This window comes from Aspergillus japonicus (genome assembly GCF_003184785.1).
Source record: "Aspergillus japonicus CBS 114.51 unplaced genomic scaffold BO86scaffold_89, whole genome shotgun sequence".
Taxonomy (NCBI): Eukaryota; Fungi; Ascomycota; class Eurotiomycetes; order Eurotiales; family Aspergillaceae; genus Aspergillus; species Aspergillus japonicus.
Genome location: NW_020291726.1, coordinates 40,581 through 63,281, shown reverse-complemented (window position 1 = coordinate 63,281; position 22,701 = coordinate 40,581). Strand labels below are relative to the sequence as shown.

General features: G+C 54.0%; 9 protein-coding genes across 9 annotated transcripts in view; 4 read left to right on the top strand and 5 right to left on the bottom strand.

Annotated features, from left to right (window-relative positions):
• Positions 1-1,313: 1,313 nt before the first annotated feature.
• BO86DRAFT_238240 (uncharacterized protein) lies at positions 1,314-2,570 on the bottom strand. Its single transcript, XM_025667071.1, has one exon. The coding sequence runs from the start codon at positions 2,317-2,319 to the stop codon at positions 1,642-1,644; it is 678 nt and encodes a 225-aa protein (XP_025522688.1). The 5' UTR covers positions 2,320-2,570; the 3' UTR covers positions 1,314-1,641.
• On the bottom strand, positions 2,394-2,656 carry BO86DRAFT_422890 (uncharacterized protein; the record flags this gene model as incomplete). The annotated part of the gene is made up of 2 exons (XM_025675374.1): positions 2,394-2,519; positions 2,579-2,656. 2 exons carry the CDS (start codon positions 2,654-2,656, stop codon positions 2,394-2,396), a joined length of 204 nt encoding a protein of 67 aa, XP_025522687.1.
• Positions 2,657-8,267: 5,611 nt separating this feature from the next.
• Positions 8,268-9,713, bottom strand: BO86DRAFT_422889 (putative inositol 5-phosphatase; the record flags this gene model as incomplete). Its single annotated transcript, XM_025675373.1, has 2 exons — positions 8,268-9,046; positions 9,104-9,713. The coding sequence occupies 2 exons, from the start codon at positions 9,711-9,713 to the stop codon at positions 8,268-8,270; spliced, it is 1,389 nt and encodes a 462-aa protein (XP_025522686.1).
• A 626-nt stretch (positions 9,714-10,339) lies between these two features.
• BO86DRAFT_422888 (putative pyruvate carboxylase) lies at positions 10,340-12,356 on the bottom strand (the record flags this gene model as incomplete). The annotated part of the gene is made up of 2 exons (XM_025675372.1): positions 10,340-12,266; positions 12,313-12,356. The coding sequence occupies 2 exons, from the start codon at positions 12,354-12,356 to the stop codon at positions 10,340-10,342; spliced, it is 1,971 nt and encodes a 656-aa protein (XP_025522685.1).
• Positions 12,357-12,533: 177 nt separating this feature from the next.
• Positions 12,534-14,373, top strand: BO86DRAFT_383554 (acyl-CoA carboxylase subunit beta; the record flags this gene model as incomplete). Its single annotated transcript, XM_025670846.1, has 3 exons — positions 12,534-13,169; positions 13,230-13,812; positions 13,895-14,373. 3 exons carry the CDS (start codon positions 12,534-12,536, stop codon positions 14,371-14,373), a joined length of 1,698 nt encoding a protein of 565 aa, XP_025522684.1.
• Positions 14,374-15,874: 1,501 nt separating this feature from the next.
• BO86DRAFT_404340 (uncharacterized protein) lies at positions 15,875-16,831 on the bottom strand (the record flags this gene model as incomplete). The annotated part of the gene is made up of 2 exons (XM_025674005.1): positions 15,875-16,334; positions 16,788-16,831. The coding sequence occupies 2 exons, from the start codon at positions 16,829-16,831 to the stop codon at positions 15,875-15,877; spliced, it is 504 nt and encodes a 167-aa protein (XP_025522683.1).
• Positions 16,832-18,253: 1,422 nt separating this feature from the next.
• On the top strand, positions 18,254-18,838 carry BO86DRAFT_442409 (uncharacterized protein). Its single transcript, XM_025676305.1, has one exon. It carries the CDS (start codon positions 18,317-18,319, stop codon positions 18,740-18,742), a length of 426 nt encoding a protein of 141 aa, XP_025522682.1. The 5' UTR covers positions 18,254-18,316; the 3' UTR covers positions 18,743-18,838.
• Positions 18,839-20,356: 1,518 nt separating this feature from the next.
• BO86DRAFT_297062 (uncharacterized protein) lies at positions 20,357-21,088 on the top strand (the record flags this gene model as incomplete). Its single annotated transcript, XM_025667421.1, has 1 exon — positions 20,357-21,088. A coding segment is annotated over one exon (732 nt), but the record flags the coding sequence as incomplete, so codon positions are not given.
• A 1,017-nt stretch (positions 21,089-22,105) lies between these two features.
• BO86DRAFT_404337 (WD40 repeat domain-containing protein) overlaps positions 22,106-22,701 on the top strand; it is a gene marked incomplete at both ends in the record, with an annotated part of 1,781 nt that continues 1,185 nt past the window's right edge. Inside the window, one exon of the mRNA XM_025674004.1 lies at positions 22,106-22,685. Within this exon, the coding sequence (XP_025522680.1) occupies positions 22,106-22,685 (580 nt within the window). The remainder of the gene's footprint in view (positions 22,686-22,701) is intronic.

Below are 22,701 nucleotides of genomic sequence, written 5' to 3'. Positions count from 1 at the left end.
GCAGCGGCGAGGGGGAAACATAGTGTCCAGCAGTGAACCGAGGCTGATTACTCCAGACAAATAGAAGTGCATCACCTCCGATCATCAACTTGTTCATGTTTGAGAGGAGAGGCCGTTTACCCCGCATTGACGTCAGGCAACCACAAAGCAGGAAAGTCGACATCGACACCGCACTGCCAGTCTCAGAGTATGCGCTGTTTGAGTGAATCATGACGATCGCAAAGAGGACGACAGAGACCAGAACCCAAACGCGTCACACCACTTACCAGCACCAATACCAGCATACTCTTAGAATGTGCCAGACCACCGGGAGGGAGCGGGTACCAAGTGAGGGGGTGGGAACTGGGAAGAGGGGAGGGGAGGATGGCAGTTAGTGGAGACCGGGTAGCAGATGGTGGATCAATGCCGTTGACGGGTAAGTACAATACTCATAGGAAGATATTTCCTGACGTTTTGCTAGGCTTGACCTCGCAAAGCGGCGGGCTTGGGAATTCGGCTGTACACATAGAGAGAAACTTAGTCGGTCAGTAATTCATACCGTGTCGGGATGCTGAGACCAGGCGACACCGTTGGTTAATTTGTTCTTGTTAATATTGTTCATAAAATAACACGAGTATCTATACCAGGCTGACACGAAGGCAGTGCAGTCTAGACTAGAGGGAGGAACCCCAACGGTGAGGACGGAGTACGGCAATCCCATTTCGATTAACTCCGTGCTGACACGACCACTCCCTCTTGGACCGTGGGCAGTACGGCTGGTCTCTTGCACGGGTGATCGGAAGACCAAGACCAAGACCAGGTAAAGCAAGGCAAGGCAAGGCAAGGCAAGGCAGAAGAACAAGCTGCAACGGTCCGGGCAATGCCGAGCGGGGCGGGGTCACAAGAAGGAAGGGGAGGAGCCCTGAGGTGGAATTCATACGTTGCGCCGCACGCCCCCCCTACCAAAGACAAATGACAGGTGACAGATAAGCAGTTACGGCGCAGGGATGGTCCTCGGGACTGGCTCTTACTAATGGTTGATTCATGATGACTTCGAACTCCGCCGACCATACCGTAGTACCTTGGGTATACCTGGTCTGCAGGGTGCTTGGCTCGAAGGGTCACATGGACAGTCGAACGGTACTTCCAAGCAAGTGGTGAGATGCTGATGCTGCAGGCATCACGGGCTCCAAGACGAAAGAGATCAGCTGTTCACGACAGACCAGCGTAGAAAATCGTAGAAGCAAAAAGTAAGAGAGGGGGGAAACAGGGTTCAAGGCAGATCCCGAGAGGGTCATCGATCTACCGAGGAATGGTGTCACCACACTTCACCCAACCCGTAGGAAGTCTACTCACTCGGTGTCCGTTTCAGGCATCTAGTAGGAACCAGGTAATAGGTGCAGTGCGAAATTCGGGCTTTCTTTGTTAAAGACGGCTACCTACTTTCGAGACACGAATCATGATCATAGCAAAGGGAAAGAAAAAGAAATAGGGTATATTCAAGTATGACGAGTAGAAAAAAAAAGGAAGTACCTTGGATCGTACAGGTAGCCGAATTGGGTATGGGTAAATCGGCCAACGCATATTACAACAACGAAAGCAGCAAAGACATGACAAAGAGAAGAATTACAAGACGATGTCAGGATGAAGTCGTGATGATGATCACGCACAAAGGAAGGACCAGGAATAAAGGGGGGAGTCAAGGATAGTGAGAAGAAGGGAGAAGAAAAAGAAAAGAAGAAGAAAAGGAATTCCACCTGCGCCCACTGCCCGCCCGCAGCAGAGATTCCCAGTTGCGCGCGCGCTGAGTTGACATTTTTCTTGTGCGCCATCCAGAAGATCGACTGCCCATCGCGAAGACCGAGGGATACTCGGATCCCTATCGCGTCTTTGCTGTAGACCAGCTGTAGACCGTTCCGGAACTCCCAAATCACAGTCAACCCGCATAAACCACCCAGTAAAGCAACCTAAGAACCCCTGTAGACCCAATGCTGTGACTCCGGTTTGCCGATGCGAAATACGATGACAAAAATCGTGTCGCAGAGGTCCATGCGCTTTCCAACTGTCGGCAGGTCCATCGGAGATAGCGATACCGCGTTGGCGAGTGAGGGCGGGCGTGCAGCGAAGCAAAAAAAAAGAAGCGTCCGACCGTTGCGATCGGTCGAGATGCAACAAAGTCGCCCTCACACGGGTCTCAGCCCGAAGATGATCGATCCAAACTCCCAGAAATGCATTCCAGTCCGAGCACATGATTAAGATGCAAAAAGAAACGCGAAGGAAATGTGGGCGAGGGCACAAGGGCCTCCGGGGATCGGTCCCAGCCGGCAGGACCCCTGCCATTCAATAATAGATAGAGATCCGGGAGATAATCCGTTGCGCCCCTGCCCGTCGCAATGTTGCCATCAGGTCATTCATCATGCGCAGCGATCGATCATCTCCTTGTATGGTGAGTCGTTCAGAATCTCCGACGGCAGGGCTCGACGGTAATCTCTGGGTTGGGCGAAGGGAGAAGTTGACCGAGGGTGACGGAGCTTCAATTGCTGTAGGGCCCATGAGTCAGTATAAAGTAGGAAGTAAGCTTCCAGCGGGATGAACATACCACACAGTCGGGGCATTTGCCGCCATTAATGTTCACACGGCCACGGCAGCCACGAGGATAGTTAGCACAGGAGAACATGGTGAATATCGGAAGTCGAGTCGAGTCGAGTCGAGTCGAGTGAGTATCGTAAGATAGCAGTCAGGTGTTGGAGTTGCTGGATGAGTGTGGTCACGATTGACTGAAAGGCCGGAGCTGAATGGAATCCCGTCAAGGGAGCTTTTTCTAGGGCTGGGGATTTTGCGACGACTTGAAGCGGAACCAGGCCAAGTTAAAAGGAAACCCCAGAAAAAAAAATTCCAGAAGATCCGAAAAAAAAAAATAGTCCAGAAAAGTAAGGGCAGTTATAGATAATAATAATCTTAGGGCCTTAGGACCCAAAGGAAATTAGACCCAATTCCACGCCACGGGGCAATTACGTCAAGATCGCAAGGCCGTTGTCCTGCAGCGACACCAGCAAGGGGGGGGTGTTCGATTGTGAGTGGTTTGGTGGAAAAGGAATCGCAAGCGCCGCGCCGGGGGTCCGTTGAGGTTCTAGCGCTGAGGTTGGGCTGCGCCACTATAGTGGGTGGTGGTGGGATGGGGCGAAAGAGAGACAAAATAATAAAAATGATAAAAATGATGATAATAATAAATTCACAACAAAAATAAGCAAAAAATCCAAATGGACGTGGAGACCACTGAAAATGCAACCGTAAAGGAATGAAGGAAGGGATGAAAGAAGGAGACACAAAATTGAACGATCAACGATCAATGATTATCACCGTGAAGAAACTGAATGGAAGTGAGGAATCTCGTTGAGAGGAACCAACTTGGAGGGCAGAAAGAAGAAACGAGAGATAAAGGTAGTTAATTGCAGAGATAGGGATCCCAATGATTTATATCCGTTGTTGGATGGAGCACGGGAGATCTAGTGTCAAGATGCGAAACAAGCCAGAGAGTGTTTGGGGCTAGGAGCACTCGGACTGTAGGCGAGAGAGAGAGTTACGACTCACGAGAGAGGTGAGAGACGGGGAAAAAGGGCAGACCCGTCGTCGTACGGTTAGTTAGGCATTAATGACAATCAAATCACCGCAATTGCAAGAACAATATAAAGCATGCTCTGCGAATGGTCCTCGCTGTCCCGGCCAGGGAGATTAAAATTTGGGTTCCATGCCATCTAACGGGCCACGGGACGGGGAGAGGGGGCTCAGATGGAGCCCGGATTGTATAGAAAGATGATTCTGATGCAGTCAGTCGTCGAATGAGAGGCACCAGTTGCACTGCTGTACGAATCGACCTTCAATGACTTCTTGGTACCTGAAATGGTCCCGGGTGACAAGAGAGAGTGTGTGTGGCAATGACGAGACTGGCCAGGTGCAACAGGCAAATCATGGTTGACCCAAGGCAGTCGTAACAATCCTTCGCTTGAGATCCTGGGCATCACTGATGGAATCGTTATTGGTAGTTTGGTGGCCGCCAAAGTCTCAACAGTGGATTCCGTGTTTCTCGGCTGGATGTTCGAAAATGATCCAGTAGGGAAGACAAGAGAGGGGAGACAGGAGAGAAACCCAAGAGCCCCAAGAAAATGGAAGCAAGAAAAATGAAAGAAAATTCCCCCATTTAGTGAATTATTATTGCTTTCCCCTCTCATAAAAGTTCCAAGACGTGCCTCACATTCTGCCCCCATGTTACAGCTTCCAATTCACCTACTGCTGGCAGAATTAATGACTCGCAGGTGATTTTTGCTTTTGGCCCCTGACTGACTTTGCCTCAACTGCCTGGTTGTACTGTAGTCTACGGAGTACTAGCCGGGAAAAGGGACAGGCAAGCAGAGACATGATTGCAGGGCGGCGTGGGCCCTAGCCCTGTCAGAACAATTAATTAATTCTCTTTCCTCAACTTAACCTGCATCCATGATGGTAATATGCCAATAATGCTTTGTGGATGTGGTCAATTCCCGATCGACTCAAGAATCCGGCTGCCAGAGTAAAGCATACTATGGAGTACTATGTAATTGGATGACTGGCCATCGACCAGCCGTCATGCATCATCGTCAAGGAGTTTCGGATTGATGAGGGCTATGAGAAGCGTAGCTCCAGAGTCTGGATCTTGGGCCGAACCGTCGCACCAAGGTCGAAGTTTCCACAGTTTCTGGAACGTCGACTAAGCTTCCCTACTCCTTTTTTTTTTCTTTTCTTTTTTTCTCTCTCTCCTTTTACCCTTTTCCCATTTGCTTTTGCTTTTCCCCGGGCCACTTTTTTTTTTCCCTTCCCGTTTTGTGTCTCTCCCATTTTTGCCCCCTTGGGTCTAGTCCTTTTCGGACGGGGGATTGCAAGTCTGGGCAGCAGCAAGTCGGCTTTCGGAAAACACGGGATATGTCAATCCATTGACGAGAGGTCTGCCTGATTGTCCGTCTTGTCGAAGATCCCTGCATGACATTAATGACGGGTTACTTTGGCTGAGCGAGTCAGAGGGCAGGGCGGATTGACAGGAATGGTACCGAGCTTTGTCCTTTTCATCTTTTCATCTCTCCATCATTGAATGAATTTTCATTGAGCATTGAATCGGACACTCACATCGGCAGATCACCTGTTCCACCCGCTCACCCCCAACAAGGATTCTCGTCCTTTTCCTTCGGCCTTTCCGTTTGGCTGGAGCCCAGCTGGAGCCCAGGCCAAGAAGAAGGTAGAGGTAGGCAAGAGTACTGCGAGAGGAAGTAATGCTAATGCTGACTGCATCTAGTCCATCATCTTTAACCACGGGTAATCAAGACTGCAGTGGACCGTAAGTAACCGCGGTCCCAGTCGGTTGGGTTGGCTGAAGTGGAACAGTCAGCATCCGCCGCCGCCGTCACTTCCAGCCAGCAAGCCCTCAGCTTGTAAGCCGTAAATCCGTCTAATCCTGGTCGATTGGCAGGAATGACTGCATGACTGCATGGGGCTAATAGTCCATAAGGTACCTCACCTCAAGCCTCCAAGCCTCCCAAGCCTTCCAAGCCTCGAAGGAAAGTGTTCAACGAGAGTGCAGGGATTATTCTGCAACTGATTGGTCTGTTCGTCTCTGAGCCTCATCTTTTTTTCCCGAGGCAGCGTAAAGTAGTAAGATGGATGACACCTGGAAAGGTCGAATCCTTAATCCTCATCCTAATCCTAATCCTAAGGTAAGGCGTTCCGGCGAGAAGGTCCAGAACTTTCGGCGAGCAACAATCCACGGGCGATCAAAGGTGATTACACATCTGATTCTTAGCTGGCAAGGTCACTTGACCCAGCTTGATCATGTGCAACCACTGTTTGAGGGACAATTCTCCGTCACAGTGTTCCATGGGCTGGATGCTTGTGCAGTGCTACAGTACCTAGACGGTGATGGCAGTCCATGCTTCGGCTGCATGTCACAATCGCAATCCCTCGTTCCCGACCAGTTCCAGAACAATCAATTCAATTTCTGGAGGCCTCCACCCTCCCGATTTGAATTTTGACATACAACATATCATACATAGTAAACATACCTTGCCACATCATCCCGGCATTCCTCAACACCCCCCCCCCCCCCCCCCTCTCCTTTTCTCACTCTTTGAGCTGAGCGAGTAATTTTAAGCTCTCACGCAATTCGGCAAGTCTAACCGTTCGAGATCAAGATCGGTCAGGGTCGGTCAGGGTCAGTCAGGGTGGTATGTAGCCTGTTAAGTTAGGCTCGGCTCAGGGCTCAGGGTGTAGGGTACAGGGTACAGGACATGGTACAGGCAGGGTACATATTTGCATTGTTATCAGGAACATCACATTTGACATCCTTTGTTCACCGGCCAGCTGTCACCTCACTTCGCCCACCACCCGACCTTTCTACTCTGGACAAGATCGTCGTCGTCGTACGATGTCAATCGCTTAGCATCCTCGAATCAAATGCGAATTAATATATATCCATTCAATTCAGTTAATCAATCAGCCGATTTCCCAGCGCAATCACTTCGCGAAGGGAAATGAGTGAGGAAAGAATCATGGCTAATTAATCTCGACTCCCAACGGCCCAGCTCATAAAAATTCCCTTTCCGGATAATGCAGGTAGGGTCAATTTCCGTATCCCGACTTCCGTCTTCCGTGCTGCTCTCTCTATGATTCTCTCTTGTTGCTTTCACAGTACGGAGCACTATGCATACTACATAGATCAATCGTAGTTGGGTCAAATTAAGCGACCGACTTGACTTCTGGGTACCTTCCTGCTCGCTGCTGGCCCGAATCGGTTTCACCAGTGGAGGGCAAAAGAGCGGGGGCCCAAAGACAAGACAAGACAGACAGACAGACCCTTGTTGTTAGTTCAGGCTCCAGTTCTTTTTTTCTTTGGTTTATTTTTTTCTTTTCTTTTCGTTTTCCGCCCTTCGACGGAGCACTAAGCATGTCTCCTTCTTTTCCCTAGTGACTGTCTATAAGTACGTTGCCGCCTGCTTGGCCTCGCTGTCATCCGACAATCCTCCTATAGTACACGATCCAGAAGATGAGGCGAGGCAAGCGCATGTTTCCGACCCTCGCAGCATCAAGTTTGCTTATCCAAAGCTAGGAACAATAGCGAAGAGCGAGAGGTCGAGCTTATCGAGATTGCGAAGACGGGTTAGTCTAGTCTCCCCTCTACAAGTGGCAGTCTTTTCTACCGCGCGGGTCTATCCACAATCGAACTCCATCTTCGAGACTAAGATTCAAGCCCCATCAAAGAAGAAAAAAAAATCTCCCGACTTCATTCCTAAACCCCGGCCGAACTTTTTTTTTTTTGTCCCCTGCCCCTCTCATTCCCCCTCCCTGTCTCGCTTTTTCTTACTCCTTTTCCGTGTGGGTGGGTGGTCATGTGATGCACTGTAGATGTCAGAGGGAGCTTGGTGATAGATAGATGACTAAGTGGCATCCCTAAGTTGCCAAAATAACTAATTAACGGAATAATGAGTGAGGCTGGTCCAACACGGGAAAACCGTTTTTTTTGCTCGATTTTCTGACTCAGATCTTAGGGACCTGGTCTATTGCATCGATCCGTCCTGGTTGTTTGAACCGTTATCCATGACATCCAATCCTTGTCTGCTGCTGCAGTTGTTGCTGCTTCCCTTTGTATGAAGAAAGCTAGCGGGTTGGGCGGAATCCGCCCGGTCTAGATCACCCTTGCAAATCGTTCTGTTCACCTGACCTTCCCGTAACTTATACTTCTGGCCTAGAAGCTACCATTGCGCTTCTAATCCCGATGCAGCTGCTGGTGAACGGTGAACGGTGCATCAGGATCTTCATGGGTGCGTGACCTTCGGCGATCATGTCCGGTGGCACTACTGCTCGGTCGGGAGGAAGAAAAGAGAGAAACTAGGCTAATTGTCTGTCTGTCTTGTCTGTCTCGTGTTGGCGCGGGCAGAGTCGAACTAGCTGAGACCTCTGTGCCAAAAAATAGGTCGCCAAACCCGCCGGACGCGGAGTCCACTGTTTGAGCGTGAAACCCGAACGAACGGTCGCAGGGGGGATGTTTGGCTTATTTTGAGGTGAACGACTCAGGACCACATCACACTTTCACAGTTCACACCTGTTCGTGTCGGCAATTATTCATCTGACTGGATCGAAGATCAATCCCCCCCCTCCTTGTCTCCCTCCGATCGACATGGGGCAGGGCTCCGCGTAGGAGGGGAAAATAAGGGGAGGGTTTCAAGTCGCAGATTTTCTTTCTGACACTAAGGCTGCAACGCGACGCCTCGTCAGGCGTTCAATAGTGAGCGAAGCACGAGCCATGCACCCAGAAGCCCAACCACCGTGGCCACCAACACCCCGTTGCCCTCCCAGGTCAGCCCGAGATACGCGACACAGCCCACCACCAGCTCCTTCCGCCGCGCCGCATCTCGTCTACGCGCCCAGTCTGGGTCGATCGGGAACGGGCCCGCCGCCGGCCGTTGGGCCAGCGCATCTGCTGGTCGCATTGGCCGGGCCGGCACGGAGACCGCGAGCGCGACGGCACGATGGTCAGAGGTTGGAAACAGCGGCAGCGCATCGTAGCGCAACGGCCGGACGGGCTGTCCAGGCTGGTCCAGGTACAGCACACGGTCACACCAACTGGGCCAGCGGGTCCCCGTCCACTGCCAATCCTGCGACAATGCGCCGTGGTGATCGCCCACCGCTTTACTTACGGCGTGACGTGCCGCCAGGCTGTACTTGTACGTCGGAGGAAAGCTGATCGGCGCCTCCGATAGTCCCTGAAAGCACCGCGACTGGGCCCTCTCCCGACTCAGCTGATCCTCCTTGAGCAGATGCGAGTAATGGCGCGGGTCCGACGTCTCTACATTCACCCGGGGGAATCTGCTCGTCCGATCGCCCGGATGGGGCGGTCGGTCGGCCGTCCGGTAGTTGAGGTCTCCTGCCAGAAAGAGGTAACTCGTAGGGACGTAGATGCCCCGGAGATCATGTTGTTGTTGCCCGACCGGCGAAGCCGCTGCAGAGTGCTGTTGGAGCAGGGGTGCGCTTTCCGATAGTGCGGGATTGTCTTCTTCTTCGGTCATGTCAGGCTCCCGACCTGCAGCGGCGACACGACTATCCTGACGCTCGAAGACCAGCCGTTCGACCAGGCTGCGCCAATCCGCATTCCTGCGCTCAACCGCCCATTCCATTGGCGCGAGATGCGCGGCCACAAAGGTCAGCTCTACGGGTTGTTGTGCGTCTTCTCTTTCTCCTTCACCGTCCCGCCGGGATGATGATGATGAGGTTGATGCCAGGTATCCGAGTCGCGCTCCCACGGCACCCTTGTTGCCCATCTCTTGGAACCCAAAACCTATCCGGGCCGTCTCGAGCCAGGCTATCTGGCCTGCCACGTCGGACCGGGCAAACACCATCAACCCTGTCATCCCGGAGTTGTCCGTCACGATGTTGACGTAATGTACATCATCCCAGCGCTGCGCGACCGCGCGGTTCACCACCTGGCTCAGCGCGTCGAAGTACGGGGTCAGGAATGAGCCCCCAAGGAAGGCGTACGCGATCGGCGCGATTTCTTGTAGCGAGAGTACGATGAGATCGGGGGGAGGGGCAGATGAGGAGGAGTTGTTGAGATTGTCGGTGAGCGGGAGGGAGTCGAAGAAGTGGTGAGAGAATCGATCGACGTCGACGAGGTTTCGGGCGCAATTGAAGGTGAGAATGTAGAGGTTTAGTGCGTCCATGGCTGGTACAAGCTGTGGAATGTTGGTGTTGGTGTTGGTGTTGGAAGGTTGTGTATGACTTGACACCATGAAAGAGAAGCAGAGGATGAGTGCGGAGAGTGGCTGCTGCTGCTACGTAGTTAGTTGACTGCTGCCCAGTGCACAGCTGCATGTGACGATCAGAGAGGTGGAGTGGAGCCGACGGCGGCAGATGAGGTCATCCCTCTTTGTTTTCCCTTTCCACCAACTCACTCGCTTCACTCACTCTACCTCCCCCTCAAGAACCAGCGCAGTTCAGATTAGGTGCTGACGAAGATGGCTTCATTCTTTTGCCAGATACCCCTCCACCAAGACATTTTTGTTCCTGGATCACAGCTCCCGTACGAAAGGCATGCAGATCGCGCTATATTTATCGCGCTGTCCCACAATCTACGTGATGCAAGGGAACCATGGAAATATGTAAACAAGGTACGTGGCAGTCTGCAAGGTCACGCTCTAGAACGTTTCTAGACTCTTCCGAATCGATGGCACGCAGAATGTCAAATGTAGCTGGTCTGGAATGCGGGCTACCTTTTTAATAGAACTTGCATGTTGGGGGTGTCGTCTACCGCACGCGCTGCAATACCTGGCACTCAGTAAAGGGACAGTCACAATTTCCCCTTCACCGCGTTGTCCTCCAATTCGACCAATAACATGCCTTCTGCTACATCGTCCTCGTCGTCTTCCATCGCATACACCCAGTGCGCGCGGCCCGCGCGGGTGCTGCGAATCTCCACCTCCATTTTCATCTGCTTGACAAAGGCCACGACCTGGTCTTTGGCGATGTGATTGCCGGTCGCCACTAGGATCTCGATCAGCTTGCCGGACAGCGGGAGGACAATGTGTCGCGGGTTGCGGGTGTCCCCGCGCCGATGGGTGGACGAGACCAAGGCCGACGCTGCAGTCGTGGTGGCTGCGAGCTGGAGGCGATACGCTGTTGACGAGGTGGCGGTGGTGTACTCGACTTCGGCTGCTAAAGTGGAGGGGAAGTCGTTCTGGAGTACGCGCGTCACCCGGAGATGATGACGCCGGGCGTCCGTGTCCTGGGGTTGCTTCTGGGGAGAGTGGAGAGGCTCGAGGACAACTGACCATGCGTCGCCCCCGCGAAGGAGTGGATTTGACGCTGGGCTTCCGACAAGCGTTGAGAAGCTGGCTCTCGAATGGGCATGTTCGCGGCGACCTGTTCCCGCATGGCTCCCCAGATCAAGGACTTCCGTCAGGTGCGACTCCAGCCATTGGTTGTCGATTCTGCCCGACAGAAAGTCTTCGTGGCCGGTGATCCCGCGCAGCAGATCTAGATTGGTGCGGATGCCGCCGATTCTCGTGTCTGCTAGCACTCGAAGAGTTTTCTGCACCGTGGCTTCCCAGCTGGATGCGGTCACGATGATCTTGGCGAGTAGATTATCGAACTGGGTGCCAACTGTCACTGATTCTGCACCAGTCGAGCTCACATGGGTATCGATTCTGACCCCGTTGCCGCCTGGACTTCTGAACTCAGTCACTTTGCCTGTGCTGAGCGAGAAGCGGTCATGAGGATCTTCGGCGCATAACCGTAGCTGTATGGAATACAGACGAGGAGCTACCAGTGATGCCGGCTCTAAACCAGCCTGCGAAAGCGTACTCCCTTGCGCTAGTCGCAGCTGTATCTGGACGAGGTCGATCCCATGAATCGCCTCTGTAATGGTATGCTCGACTTGTAGACGTGGATTGATCTCAAGAAAGTAGAATTGGCCTTGCTGCTCATTGACCAGAAACTCCACAGTACCTAGCGAACGGTAACGAACGGCCTTCGCCATGCTCAGGGCCGCATCCAGCACCTGCTGCACCAGATCTCGGTCGAGGATTAGAGACGGGGCCATCTCGACTACCTTCTGGAACCGTCGCTGTACGCTGCAATCGCGCTCCCCGAGCTGACAGACGTCATGTCTGTCACCTACTACTTGCACCTCGATATGGCGATATCCGTCCAGTGCGGCTTTCTCTGCGAAAACCGTCCGCGAAGGCGACTCTGCCATCGCTGCGTCGACTGCACGCTCCAGGTCACCTTCATCGCGGACCAAACGAATCCCTCGCCCCCCACCACCGTCCACAGCCTTAATCATCACGGGGTATTGGACCTTGTGTGCGAAATCCCGGATCAGGGCGATGTCGGCTGTTGGGGTCGGCGTGGCTGGCAAGACAGGCACACCGCACTCGACAGCAAGTTGCTTTGCTTGGAGCTTGTCGCCGCTTCGCGCCAGTGTCTCCCAGCCTGGCCCGACGACCGCAACTCCGACATCTTGCATGTGGCGGGCGAAGTCGGCGCTCTCGCTCAGGAACCCGTAGCCCGGGTGCACGGCCTCGACGGCATGCTCTTTCGCAAGACGGATCAGCAGCGGAATATCCAGGTATGCTGCGGGCGATTCCACCAGGATTTCCTTATCAGGGCGACCCAGGTCGCAGTGAGAGCGATCTTGCTCTGTGTAAAGAGCGAGCACTTGAATTGGTGGTGACAGCTCACGGGCTGCTCGGATGATGCGCACCGCTATTTCGCCCCTGTTCGGTCAGTAATTTGGTCTACCGGGCTGAGATGGAAGCATACCTGTTTGCAACAAGCAAGCGTGTGAGCGGTCGAGGTCGTGACATTTTAGATGGTCTATTGTCTTTGTGCAGTTGGCCTGGCTTAGTGATTGTTTATGTTGATGTGGTTCATCCTCGGACCTCGGGGCTGAGGGCTGACTTAATCTTACCCCTCACGGCTGATCATCTCTGCAACGATAAACCAGCCACAAATTCAGAGCCCTTACTGATCAATCCATCAAAATGCCAGATGACAATAGCGATAGCGACGCGAAGGATACCCATCCATCCTCAGCGACTGCTTCAAAGCGCTTGCGCCAGGTCGCGTCGCATCTACCGGCCGACTACTCGGATGTGCTCGCTCAAATTGAAACCCTCCGCAGTATCGCTGCCACGCCCGACGCCTTTCGACGGGGCTACATCCGCCAGAAGCAGGCCGGAAAGTTATGGGTGCGCGCGCGACTGGACGCTTTGCTCGACCCGGGGAGCTTCCAGGAGATAGGCTCTCTGTCCGGCACCGTGACGTGGGAGCAAACCGGCCCGATGCGCGAGAAGCCCGTCGCGTTCGTACCGAGTAACAATGTTCAAGGGACGGGCCGGTTGCGCGGCCGTCGTGTGCTGCTCACAGCGGACGACTTCACCCTCCGCAGCGGGCACGCGGATGGTGCCTCGCACGAGAAGACCATTTACATCGAAAAGCTCGCGCTTGCACTAAAGCTACCGATAGTCAAGCTGGTCGATGGAAGCTCCGGGGGCGGCAGCGTCACGCTCATCCGGTCGGCAGGGTACAGCTATCTGCCCTATGTGTCGATGTACAAATACGTCGTGGAGCAATTGAACCAGGGAATCCCGAATCTCGGTGCGGTTGTCGGTCCAGCCGTAAGCGTTTCCCTAGCGGGTGACTGCAACTAAGCTAACGAAACTACGAACGTCTTGCAGATCGGCCTTGGAGCTGCGCGTGTCGTGTCGTGCCATTTCTCCGTCATGGCCGCCGACGTGGGCTCGCTGTTCAACGCCGGCCCGGATGTAGTCAAAGGCGCCACCTTCGAAGAAGGTCTGGATTTCCAGACGCTGGGCGGGCCCGTAGTGCACTGCACCAACGGAACCATCGACAACGTCGCCGCCAACGAAGCCGAGTGCTACGAGCAGCTGCGCACGGTGCTGGGCTACCTGCCCAATTCCGGCCGCGAGGCGCCACCCGTGATCGCATCCGAAGACCCGGCTGATCGGGAAGATGAGGCCCTGCGCCGGATCATCCCACGCCGTCAGACCAGGATGTACAACCCCTGGACGATTATACGCAGCGTGGTCGACTGTGGGTCGTGGTTTGAGATCGGGCCCCTGTGGGGCCGCACGGCGATCGGGGGGCTGGCGAGGCTGGACGGGCGTCCCGTGGGGGTGGTCTCGCTCAATTGCGAGGTGAACGGGGGTGCCCTGGACGCGGCGGGGAGTCAGAAGCTGGCCCGGTTGCTGAAATTGTGCGATGTGATGAACCTGCCGGTTTTGCAGTTCATCGATGTTCGTGAGTTCCCCTTGTGCATCGACAGGCCTCCAGTTTCTTGCCCTTGGCTCGTGTCTTTGCTAATCCGAATCCATGGATATAGCCGGCTACGCCATCGGCACCGTCGCCGAACGCACCGCCACAATGCGCTGGGGCGTGGAACTGGGCAAGACCTACTTCACCACCACGACGCCGCTGTTCAACGTCATCGTCCGCCGCGCCTACGGGGTGGCCGGGGGTCTGATGCTCGGGGCCCGCGACCCCGTCATGCAGGTGGCCTGGCCCTCCGGGCAGTGGGGGTCCCTCCCGCTGGAAGGGGGCATCGAGGTGGCGCACCGCCAGGAACTGCGCGAGGCGGAGCTGCGCGGCGAGAAAGCGGCGCGGTATCGGGAACTGGAGGAGGAATACCGCCGGTTGATGAATCCGGTGCGCACGGCCAATGCGTTCGGGGTGGAGGAAATCATCGATCCTAAGGATACACGGAGGGTGTGCTGCGCGTGGGCGCGGCAGGTGTATGGGACGCTGATGGCGGAGCGGTTGGCTGATCGGGCGGCGGGGAAGATACGGCCGGTGTTTGCTTGATGTGATGTGTAGGTTTGAGGTGGTGCTTGTATCTACGCTACAACGCAGCATTGGATAGATTTCTACAGACCTTACTACCACTCGCTGTTTTTCCCTGGTCTACACAATCGCCCAGTCAACCACGGAAGACTCCTCAGGAGCCGATCCTCCCGTCGATAGTACTCGATTCGACATCCTCCACCTCATCGTCCTCGTCCGAACTCGCCAAATCCACCCACTCATGCTGATATATAGCCTTCTCACTCGCCGGATACCCCCTCGCGCGCAGCCAGCCGAAGATCCCACGCGCCACCTCCGACAACACCTCAGAAGCCAGTGATCTCCGAATCAAGCACGAATGAGCCCTCCTCTCGCACATCACGACCCCCCGGCTCAACCCCACAATCCATAAAAATCCTTACCTCCACATCCTCAAGCTCCGCACCACCCACAAGCCCCCATCTCCACCCCCGATACTCGAGGCAATGACACCCACACGACGCATGCAGCCGCACCTGCAACTCAGCCTCAACCAGCGCCGTCACTCCCAGAGGTTTCCACGGATAAACCGGCGCTCTGCTCCACCCTCACCCCTCTTCCCCTCCCCCTCCCTCGTAACCGGAACTAGTAAGAAAGAGTAACCGAGCCTCATCCTCACGACGGATCATATCTCCATCGCGCACCCCCGGCTTCAGCATAACGAATGACGCCTCCCTCCCAACCCACGCAGCAGCATGCAACTCAACCGCAGCCATCCCATTCCGCACATCCCGGAGAATGGATCCAGCGATGCCTACAATGAACGCACCGAGCCATAATCCCCCGAGTCGGGGGGCGCGACGCGCGAGGAGGTTTAGTAGTGCGGGGATATCGTTGGCCTGGAGGAGGGGAGTAAGGACAGCGAAGGCGGGGTTGAGCCATGCGCTGACGAGATGGCATTCGATTTCGGGATTGAAGAATGTGCTGTGTAGGAGGGAGCGGAGGCTCTATGGGTTTGTGCTGAGGATCATGAAATATGGGAGGAGGGTGTGGTTCGATATGGGGTTGTGAGATTCGTTGCTTGTGGGGGCTTGGGCGGGGGTGGGTAGTGGGGTTGGTAGTGGCAGTGGTGGTAAAGGGGTAAGGGATCGTTGAGGGGTTGGGAGGGTGATTGCTGTTTCCTTTCCCTGGAGGAATGGGATGTAGAGTGCTGCTGCTAGGGCTGCTGCGGTTTGGGCGTAGAGATGGTGGTGGGTGCTGAAGCGGGTGAGGTATTGTAGGGCTGTGTGGGATGACGGTGGCTGTAGCTGGTCGAGAGCAGGCACAGAGGGGGGCTGGGGCGTTAGGGCAGGGCTATGCGGCATGCTTTTGCGAGGCAGACGGACCACGGAGACTGGTAGGTTTGGTGGTTGTACTCTGTTGTCCAGTGACTGGAACTATCAGATCCAGAGAGGATGGACCTCCACCATCTTGCTTCGTCGGCGTCGGCTTCGTAGCCCAGCTCGATTGCAGCGGCGTATTGGCCGCTGGGTTTCCCATCGGATTAATTCTCGTCAGGCGGAGAAAGGTGAACCGTACACCCAGCCACCCTCTGCATGATCTCCGCCCACTGCGCAGACAGGATATAGGCCCAAGCCAGGAACAAGACGGCAATGTAGTTGCCTTCGTCCTCGTTCAGAATGCCCTGCGTACCCGGCCACTGCGTCAAAGGTGTCGAGTCGGACAGATGCACGGTGAGTGAGCTCTGCACGCCTACTACAAGCTGGGCGGGCATGGCTTTAGGTGGTAAGGGGCATTGTTCGGGGTCTGAGGAAGTCCGCCAGATTGAGCGGCAGCTCGAGACAAGAGCGTACTGGCCTTCTTGAGATTCCTTTTCGAGTAATTTCAAGGGAATCGGGGTATCTTCAGGCAGAAGGTTGCATCCGAGGAAGGAAGGCGTGCGCTGCAGAAGGCCCTTCAGATCAAGACATTCCCGCGAGAGGAGGGGGAAAGTGTCCGGGGGACTGAGGTAGGAGGAGTCAGATCGCCCACGTTTACAGCACTACATGAATGATACAGAAGCTGAGGTCCGCGAAGCTGGTGTTTTGCACTGCGACTTGCATATGTCTAATTTCCTATGGAACGAAGAGGCAGCGCGAGTCATGCTTATTGATTTCAGCCGAGCAGAAATTCTTCGAAAAGGTAAGAGATCAGATGACCTCTCCGCAGATCAACGCCCCAAGCAGCGTCCATTCACCGAGAATGTACACACTGCCCCCGCTATGCATGCTAGCAGGGTTTGATATACATATGGTGATGTTTTGGTCTGTAGAAACCTGGGCTTGGGAGACTGGCGATGCACATTCCTGGGCTCCCACACGAGCTAACCTTCCGATCTCGCAATGGTAAATGGGGATTGCGTTTGGATCTGTTTCGGCATTAGTATACGACTTTGCTGTAGTGGTTTGGGACCTGACCTCCAGGCACAGGTATACACCTGCTCGTTTCCAAGTCGCGACATTGGAACGTCCGTTTTTGTAGCTGTGTATAAAGAAGTTCAAAATTCTTGCATGTTGAACACTTGTGATCATCATGTTTGTAGACGTTGTAGTAGTGCCCTTATATTTTCTAGCGATCAGCCACAGGCCCCCTACCTAAGAAGGAAAAAAAGTAAGGTGAGGCCCCCAGCCCTAGTGAGAAGCCCATGGTTTTACGAAGGTCATGGAAATTCTCACATAAACTACATTTAAGCAGTAAGTGCTTCAGAAGCAACAATCTAAGGCTTGTACCCTATGACCATGAAGCAAAGCCATAATATTTGTCTATTAAACACTCTCACGAAGCAATGCTATAGTCCACAGCAAAACTCAGGGATTTGGTTCAACTTGGAGAAAAAGCATGTAGTGAGCAGGCTAGCAATAATTTCTCTTCGTTCATAAGGACCCGGTGACTGTGTATGCACCCGTTGAGACAGGCCTTCCATACTCCCAGCGTTGTTTATGGCGGGTGGAGCACTTGGGAATGATCAGTTGAGCCGAAAGCAATCTGCTCTACAGAGCCGTGACTGTGCTAATTCTCTTTGCAGTCATTAATATATTGGCGTGTTATTATTTGTTATAGAAATTAATAAAATATAATAAAAGTCTCAATATTGACAGGAATAACGCGGCAAAATAATTTGAATGTTGCTATTTTAATCTAAAAATAAAGCTGTTCAAATTATAAAAATGGAATGAAGTAAGAGATCTGGGGTATCAAAGCTAGTCAACACCGCTACTAATATAGTCATCCAGAAATATTATAATATTAGTTCTTGAATTTGAGTACTTTTGTTGTCTTAAGAGTTACGACCTCATAAGCTTATGATTACAGAGAAGACTGTGACAGAACATGAATATTGTAAACTAAGTGGTATTCCAGCTATAGTGAGGCTGGTGTGTACTACACATATGTTACTTTGTAGAACAAACAAAAAGAGTAAACCTTGACTAGGAGTGTGGCGATGATGGCTTCGAGGCCATAGAAGCATCCGTGATCTTAGTATGCCCTGTTAGACGGAGAGTGGGTGTTTATTCACAAGTCCATATGTCTAGTACTGGCTGATCAAGCCTGGTGCTTCATTGTCTTACGCATGTCTCTTTCCCCGGATTCGACTGGAGCACGTTCATGAACGTCATGAACGTCATGAACGTCATGAACGTCATGACTTCTCGGGCGATCTCTCGAGGAATGGTACCGTACTGACCAAGTATGCTTGCATCCTGACAGCTGCCAGGAGCCGAAAACGTTGCAGGGGTGACGACATCCATCTGAGAGTGCTCAACGAGCAATCCACAACATCACCATAGACGTCTGGTACAGTATAAAACATAGGTTTATCGCGGATAGCCAACCACCCCGGCCACTCATAACCACCGCTGGAACTACCCTTGGACGAACACCCGTTCAATCTCTGCTTCTATTGCTTTTGCAAGTCACGCACACCTCCCATCCACAATCCGTCATCATGGATGAGTCTGCTACCTCGGGGACCCGGCCCTACTATTCCCACCTCATCCAGCTCAACAAGGACAACGGCGCGGGCGACTGGCACCGCTGGCTGGTGGTCGCCGCCAGTCGCTCGGACATGATCACGTTCTTCAAGGGGCTGCAGAAATACACCAAACAGAAGGACGCCAAGATCACCGAGGTTAAGCCGGTGAATCTTGCCTGGTGGAACTTCGACGCCCGGGAAGGCTTCAATGTGAGGGAACTCGTCTGTCAGATCTACCGGCTGAATCCGTCGTGGTATGGCAACATCAAGGAGCTGAACGATAGCCGGGGCAAGATCTGTGTGACGGTGCAGGATGATGCGGGCGGGCGGCGCTGGCCGATCCTGCCGCCCCAGGACACCTCCATCGCTGGTATCTTCTCGAGTGATGATGATGTGTGAATGCGTAACCAAGGCTGCGCGATGTCTGTTGGCATTTGAATGAATGGGCCTAGTCTACATTGCCTCTGCCCGAAGAAGCTCGTTGTCTCGGTGCCTGTCAAGACACACGTCTGGAATCTGTGAAGCATGTTCGCTAGTCGTATCCATAATAAGGTATCACTTGGCCTGGAGCAAGGGAGAACATTCCTCATCGTACATTTGTACCGTAGATCTCTAAGGCGGAATAGACTTCCCCTACGGTTGGGTTGGCAAGCCACGTACTCATCTCGGGCTACTTTTACCATTCTTCGAAGTGGGGGAAGAGGTAGTGGTGCAGTAGCCATTCTCGATCCAGATGACCCTTTTTCTGGGTTTCAGTCTGGCCACAACACCGCTGCTGATGGAACGCAGGACAGGGTTACATGACGCCTTCGATTTCAAAGAAGCGATCCCATTACCACGGATTGATCTCGGTCTCAGCGATCTCGCTGTGTCCTCATACTGTACAGCATCCGATGTAACTCTAGACGCGGGATGGGACATGATCGCATTGACTGCCGACCTGGCTCTGAATCCGGTGGTTGCTCCGGACTCTGTAGGTAACCGGACTTGTTGCTGCCTTCACGGCGACCACTTGCTAGCTTTAGTCTGGTTCGATCCAAGACTCGTGCATTGGATCTCGATCTCATTTAGAGTGAGTTTTAACCTTAAGATGTGAGCCCCTCAAGGACAAGGATGTAACCTAAAAGGGCCACGCTGGCTGTCGCCGCATTCGGCGGGAACATGGATACACTATGCTGTAAGTATAAGTCAAGTGGATCTGGGCACTCTGGGACGGGACTTGAGGACTTGATATGGATCCCATAGAAAAGAACTAAGTTGATGAAAACTCAAATTCCGAACTCAATTCCGAAGTCAACGGCACTGGCAGGTGTCAGTTTGCGGAGGAGGTAACCCAAAGGTTTTTCCAGGTGGTAATCCAAGTGGTAAGGTAACCCTAAGTCCCGCCCCGGAATTGGAACCCGGACTGATCCCCGCAGCCGCAGCCGCAGCCGCAGCCGGAAAAAGCTTGGCAACCTAAATTACTATTACGGAAACGTCACGGAAGTGTCATCATCATGAGTGGTCCATCAGTGGTTCGTTCCCGTATATTCAAGAAAAGGTTATATTGAACGACAGTGAAAGCTTGGAACCGGATACTCAATACTACCTTCAAGCCAGAAAACATGCATACAAAGGAAATACACTCCACACACTCCACTGGAAGTTTGTTTCGGCATTCACGTCGTCATGCATTCTGTTCTGTCCGCTAGCGGAGGTTGCATTCGCAGGGTGTGGTCAGGTCAATGCCGCCCAACACTTCCCGAGAGTGTGGGAAAAGCAAAAGACTAGCCTAAAGTAATAAGTAGCTGGACCAACTGCTCCTGCCTGGTCCGGGATAGCGACAGAAATTCCATCTCCCAAGCCGTTGTTGCGCCTTGTATCTCTTCCATCACGACATCGGGGAACATCATCATGCACTTCTCCCATGCCTCTCTCGCCATCGTGGGCGTGGTGCTCACCGCGGTTCACGCGCAGAGCACCGACAAATGCCCGACGCCCGTCGTGGTCCTGGATTCGAACAGCCAGCCCCACTGCTGCCCGTCCGGATACCAGCACAACGGGGTGGACTGCGTGACCTGCGTGCCGCCGGACCTCTACTACAACCCGCGCACCCAGAAGTGCGAGAAGCCCTCGTGCCCAGACGGGCAGGTGTTCTTCTGGTCGCTGAACGGCTGCGACCACACCGACCGCTGCCGGCCGTGGGGCTACTACAACGGGCGCGACTGTGCGCCCAACCCGTACTGCCCGGAGGACCTGTACTGGAATCCGTTTGAGCTGAAGTGCTCCCCAACCCCGTGCCAGCACGGCCAGGTGTACATGGTGGAGCGCGACAAGTGCGAGGAGAAGGCTTTCTGCGACCCGGACGAGAACCAGGTCTACCTGCCCTTCGAGAACCGCTGCGAGCAATGTCGCCCGGACGAGTACCCAAGCCCGACGGGCTGTCGGCTGCGGCCCGGCTGCGTGAACCCGGAGTACTACTACCAGGGCCCCGAGAAAGGCTGCGCCCCCTGCGCCGAGCCCAACACCTTCTGGAACGGCAAGGAGTGCGAGAAGATGCCCGACTGTCCGCCGGGCGAGCACCGCGTCGGCCGCGTCTGTGTGCCCAACAACTGCGACATCGGCTGGTACTGGGATAAAAAAAAGACCGCCTGCCAGCCCGTCAAGCCCTGTGAGCTCGGGTGGATTTTTGACGGCGTCGAGGACTGCATGCCCATCAAGTACCCCCCCGAGGGTGGCCCCATCTGCTACGTCAAGTGTGATCGCCCGGGCCCGCTCGACAAGCCATGAAAGGTGGCTTGCCGATTTCCTTTTTGCTCGTGAATTGGCCTCCGGCTGCTTGATGCCGGCCGTGTATCATGCTACCCTCTTGGAAGGGAGGGGGATGGTGTGGGCGGTATTATGAGAACCATTGGCATAGATTGGACAGAGCTGCTGGGTGGGAAAGTGTTTGAGAGGCCAGAAAAATGGTCGTATAGGTTATCTTTGCATATGATCACATTGGAATTGAATCTTTTGGTCTCCGACTGAACTGCCTTCTGGTAAAACTACTATAATGCAGAGTCACCCGCCATTGTAGGGTTGAATTCGCACATGTTTGCACAGCGGCTGGTTGGCACAGCACTGGAGTACTGTACACCCCCGCCGCACTTACCTGCATCAACGGACATAGTCAGTCTGAATTAGCCACAATCGCTAAGCACTACACTGCTGAGTGGTCAAATGAAAGATCTGTAGGCATGATGAAGATTTAGCGACGAGCCTTGGACTGAATCCGGGGACTGTTTCAAACCCGGTCTTCATCAGTCCATGCACCTCTTTCCTCATTCTTGTGTTCATGATCCAACCATCTCAAGTGAACCGTCAAGGTGACATCAACAATGTGAAGTGAAGTCATCGAATTCACCCAAAGACAGAGTCGCATTGGGGTTGCAATAGCCAGGGTGGGCCACCTTTCCCACAAAGCCAGGACTTGTACGCTTGCAGATATCTGGACACTCTCCACTCTCTCTCAATATGCAGTCAATGACGCGCGTAGTCTGCAGCCGCGATCATACTTTGCATTCCCACTGCATTCGGAGCCGAGCCTCGTGCCATGGGCCATTATTTGAGCAAATGTGCTCTGCTTTTGTCCAGAACGGTGAGAAGAAGGAGTGGGATTTTACCCCCCTCCGTCCCCCAGCCCTAGCCCCAACAACGTCCTTTACCTGCCCGCCCCCCTCAGAACGATCATTCGCGTTTCTTGTGCATTGATTCGGTGCCCCCCCCACACGCACAACAATCATGCGCTTCAACGCTTTTATATTCTCCGCCCTGTGCGTCAGTCCCCTGGCCTGGATCGATGCCGTCTCCGCAGCGGACAGCTGTAAGGCGCTCGCCGACGAGACGGTCACGGACCTCAGCGACTGCTGCAGCGGAACCCTGCCCCGCAACGAGACGGTCAACTTCAACCTGGTCGAGATCTCCTGCGGCCAGCGGCCGGCCTCGACCGGCGCCATCTCTCGCTACAAGATGAACTCGGCCCTGAACTGCGTCAGCCTGATCCTCCGGGGTGAGCGCGCGCTGGTGGCCTCATGGGACCCCGTCCGCAAGGAATGCTGGCACACCAAGGCCGGCGACCCGCCGCTCACCAGTGCCCCGGGGTTCCTGCTGATGCGGTATCAGGAGGAGATGGAGCAGGAGGACTGCACGATCCGCGTCAAGCAGGTCGAGGACAAGTGCCGGCAGGACATGGCGGCGGAGCAGACCAAGTGTGATCAGGACAAGGCTGGGGACAAGGCCAAATGCGACCAGGATAAAACCACCCTCGAGAATGAATGCAATAAGAAACTCGAGGACCAGAAACAGTCCTCCAAGCAGCAGTGTGATCAGGACAAGGC

What these genes read in the sequence shown, in the direction of transcription:
- BO86DRAFT_442409 (XM_025676305.1), top strand. Translation starts at nt 18,317, where the DNA reads ATGGATGAGTCTGCTACCTCGGGGACCCGGCCCTACTATTCCCACCTC.
- BO86DRAFT_238240 (XM_025667071.1), bottom strand. Translation starts at nt 2,319, where the DNA reads ATGGCAGGGGTCCTGCCGGCTGGGACCGATCCCCGGAGGCCCTTGTGC.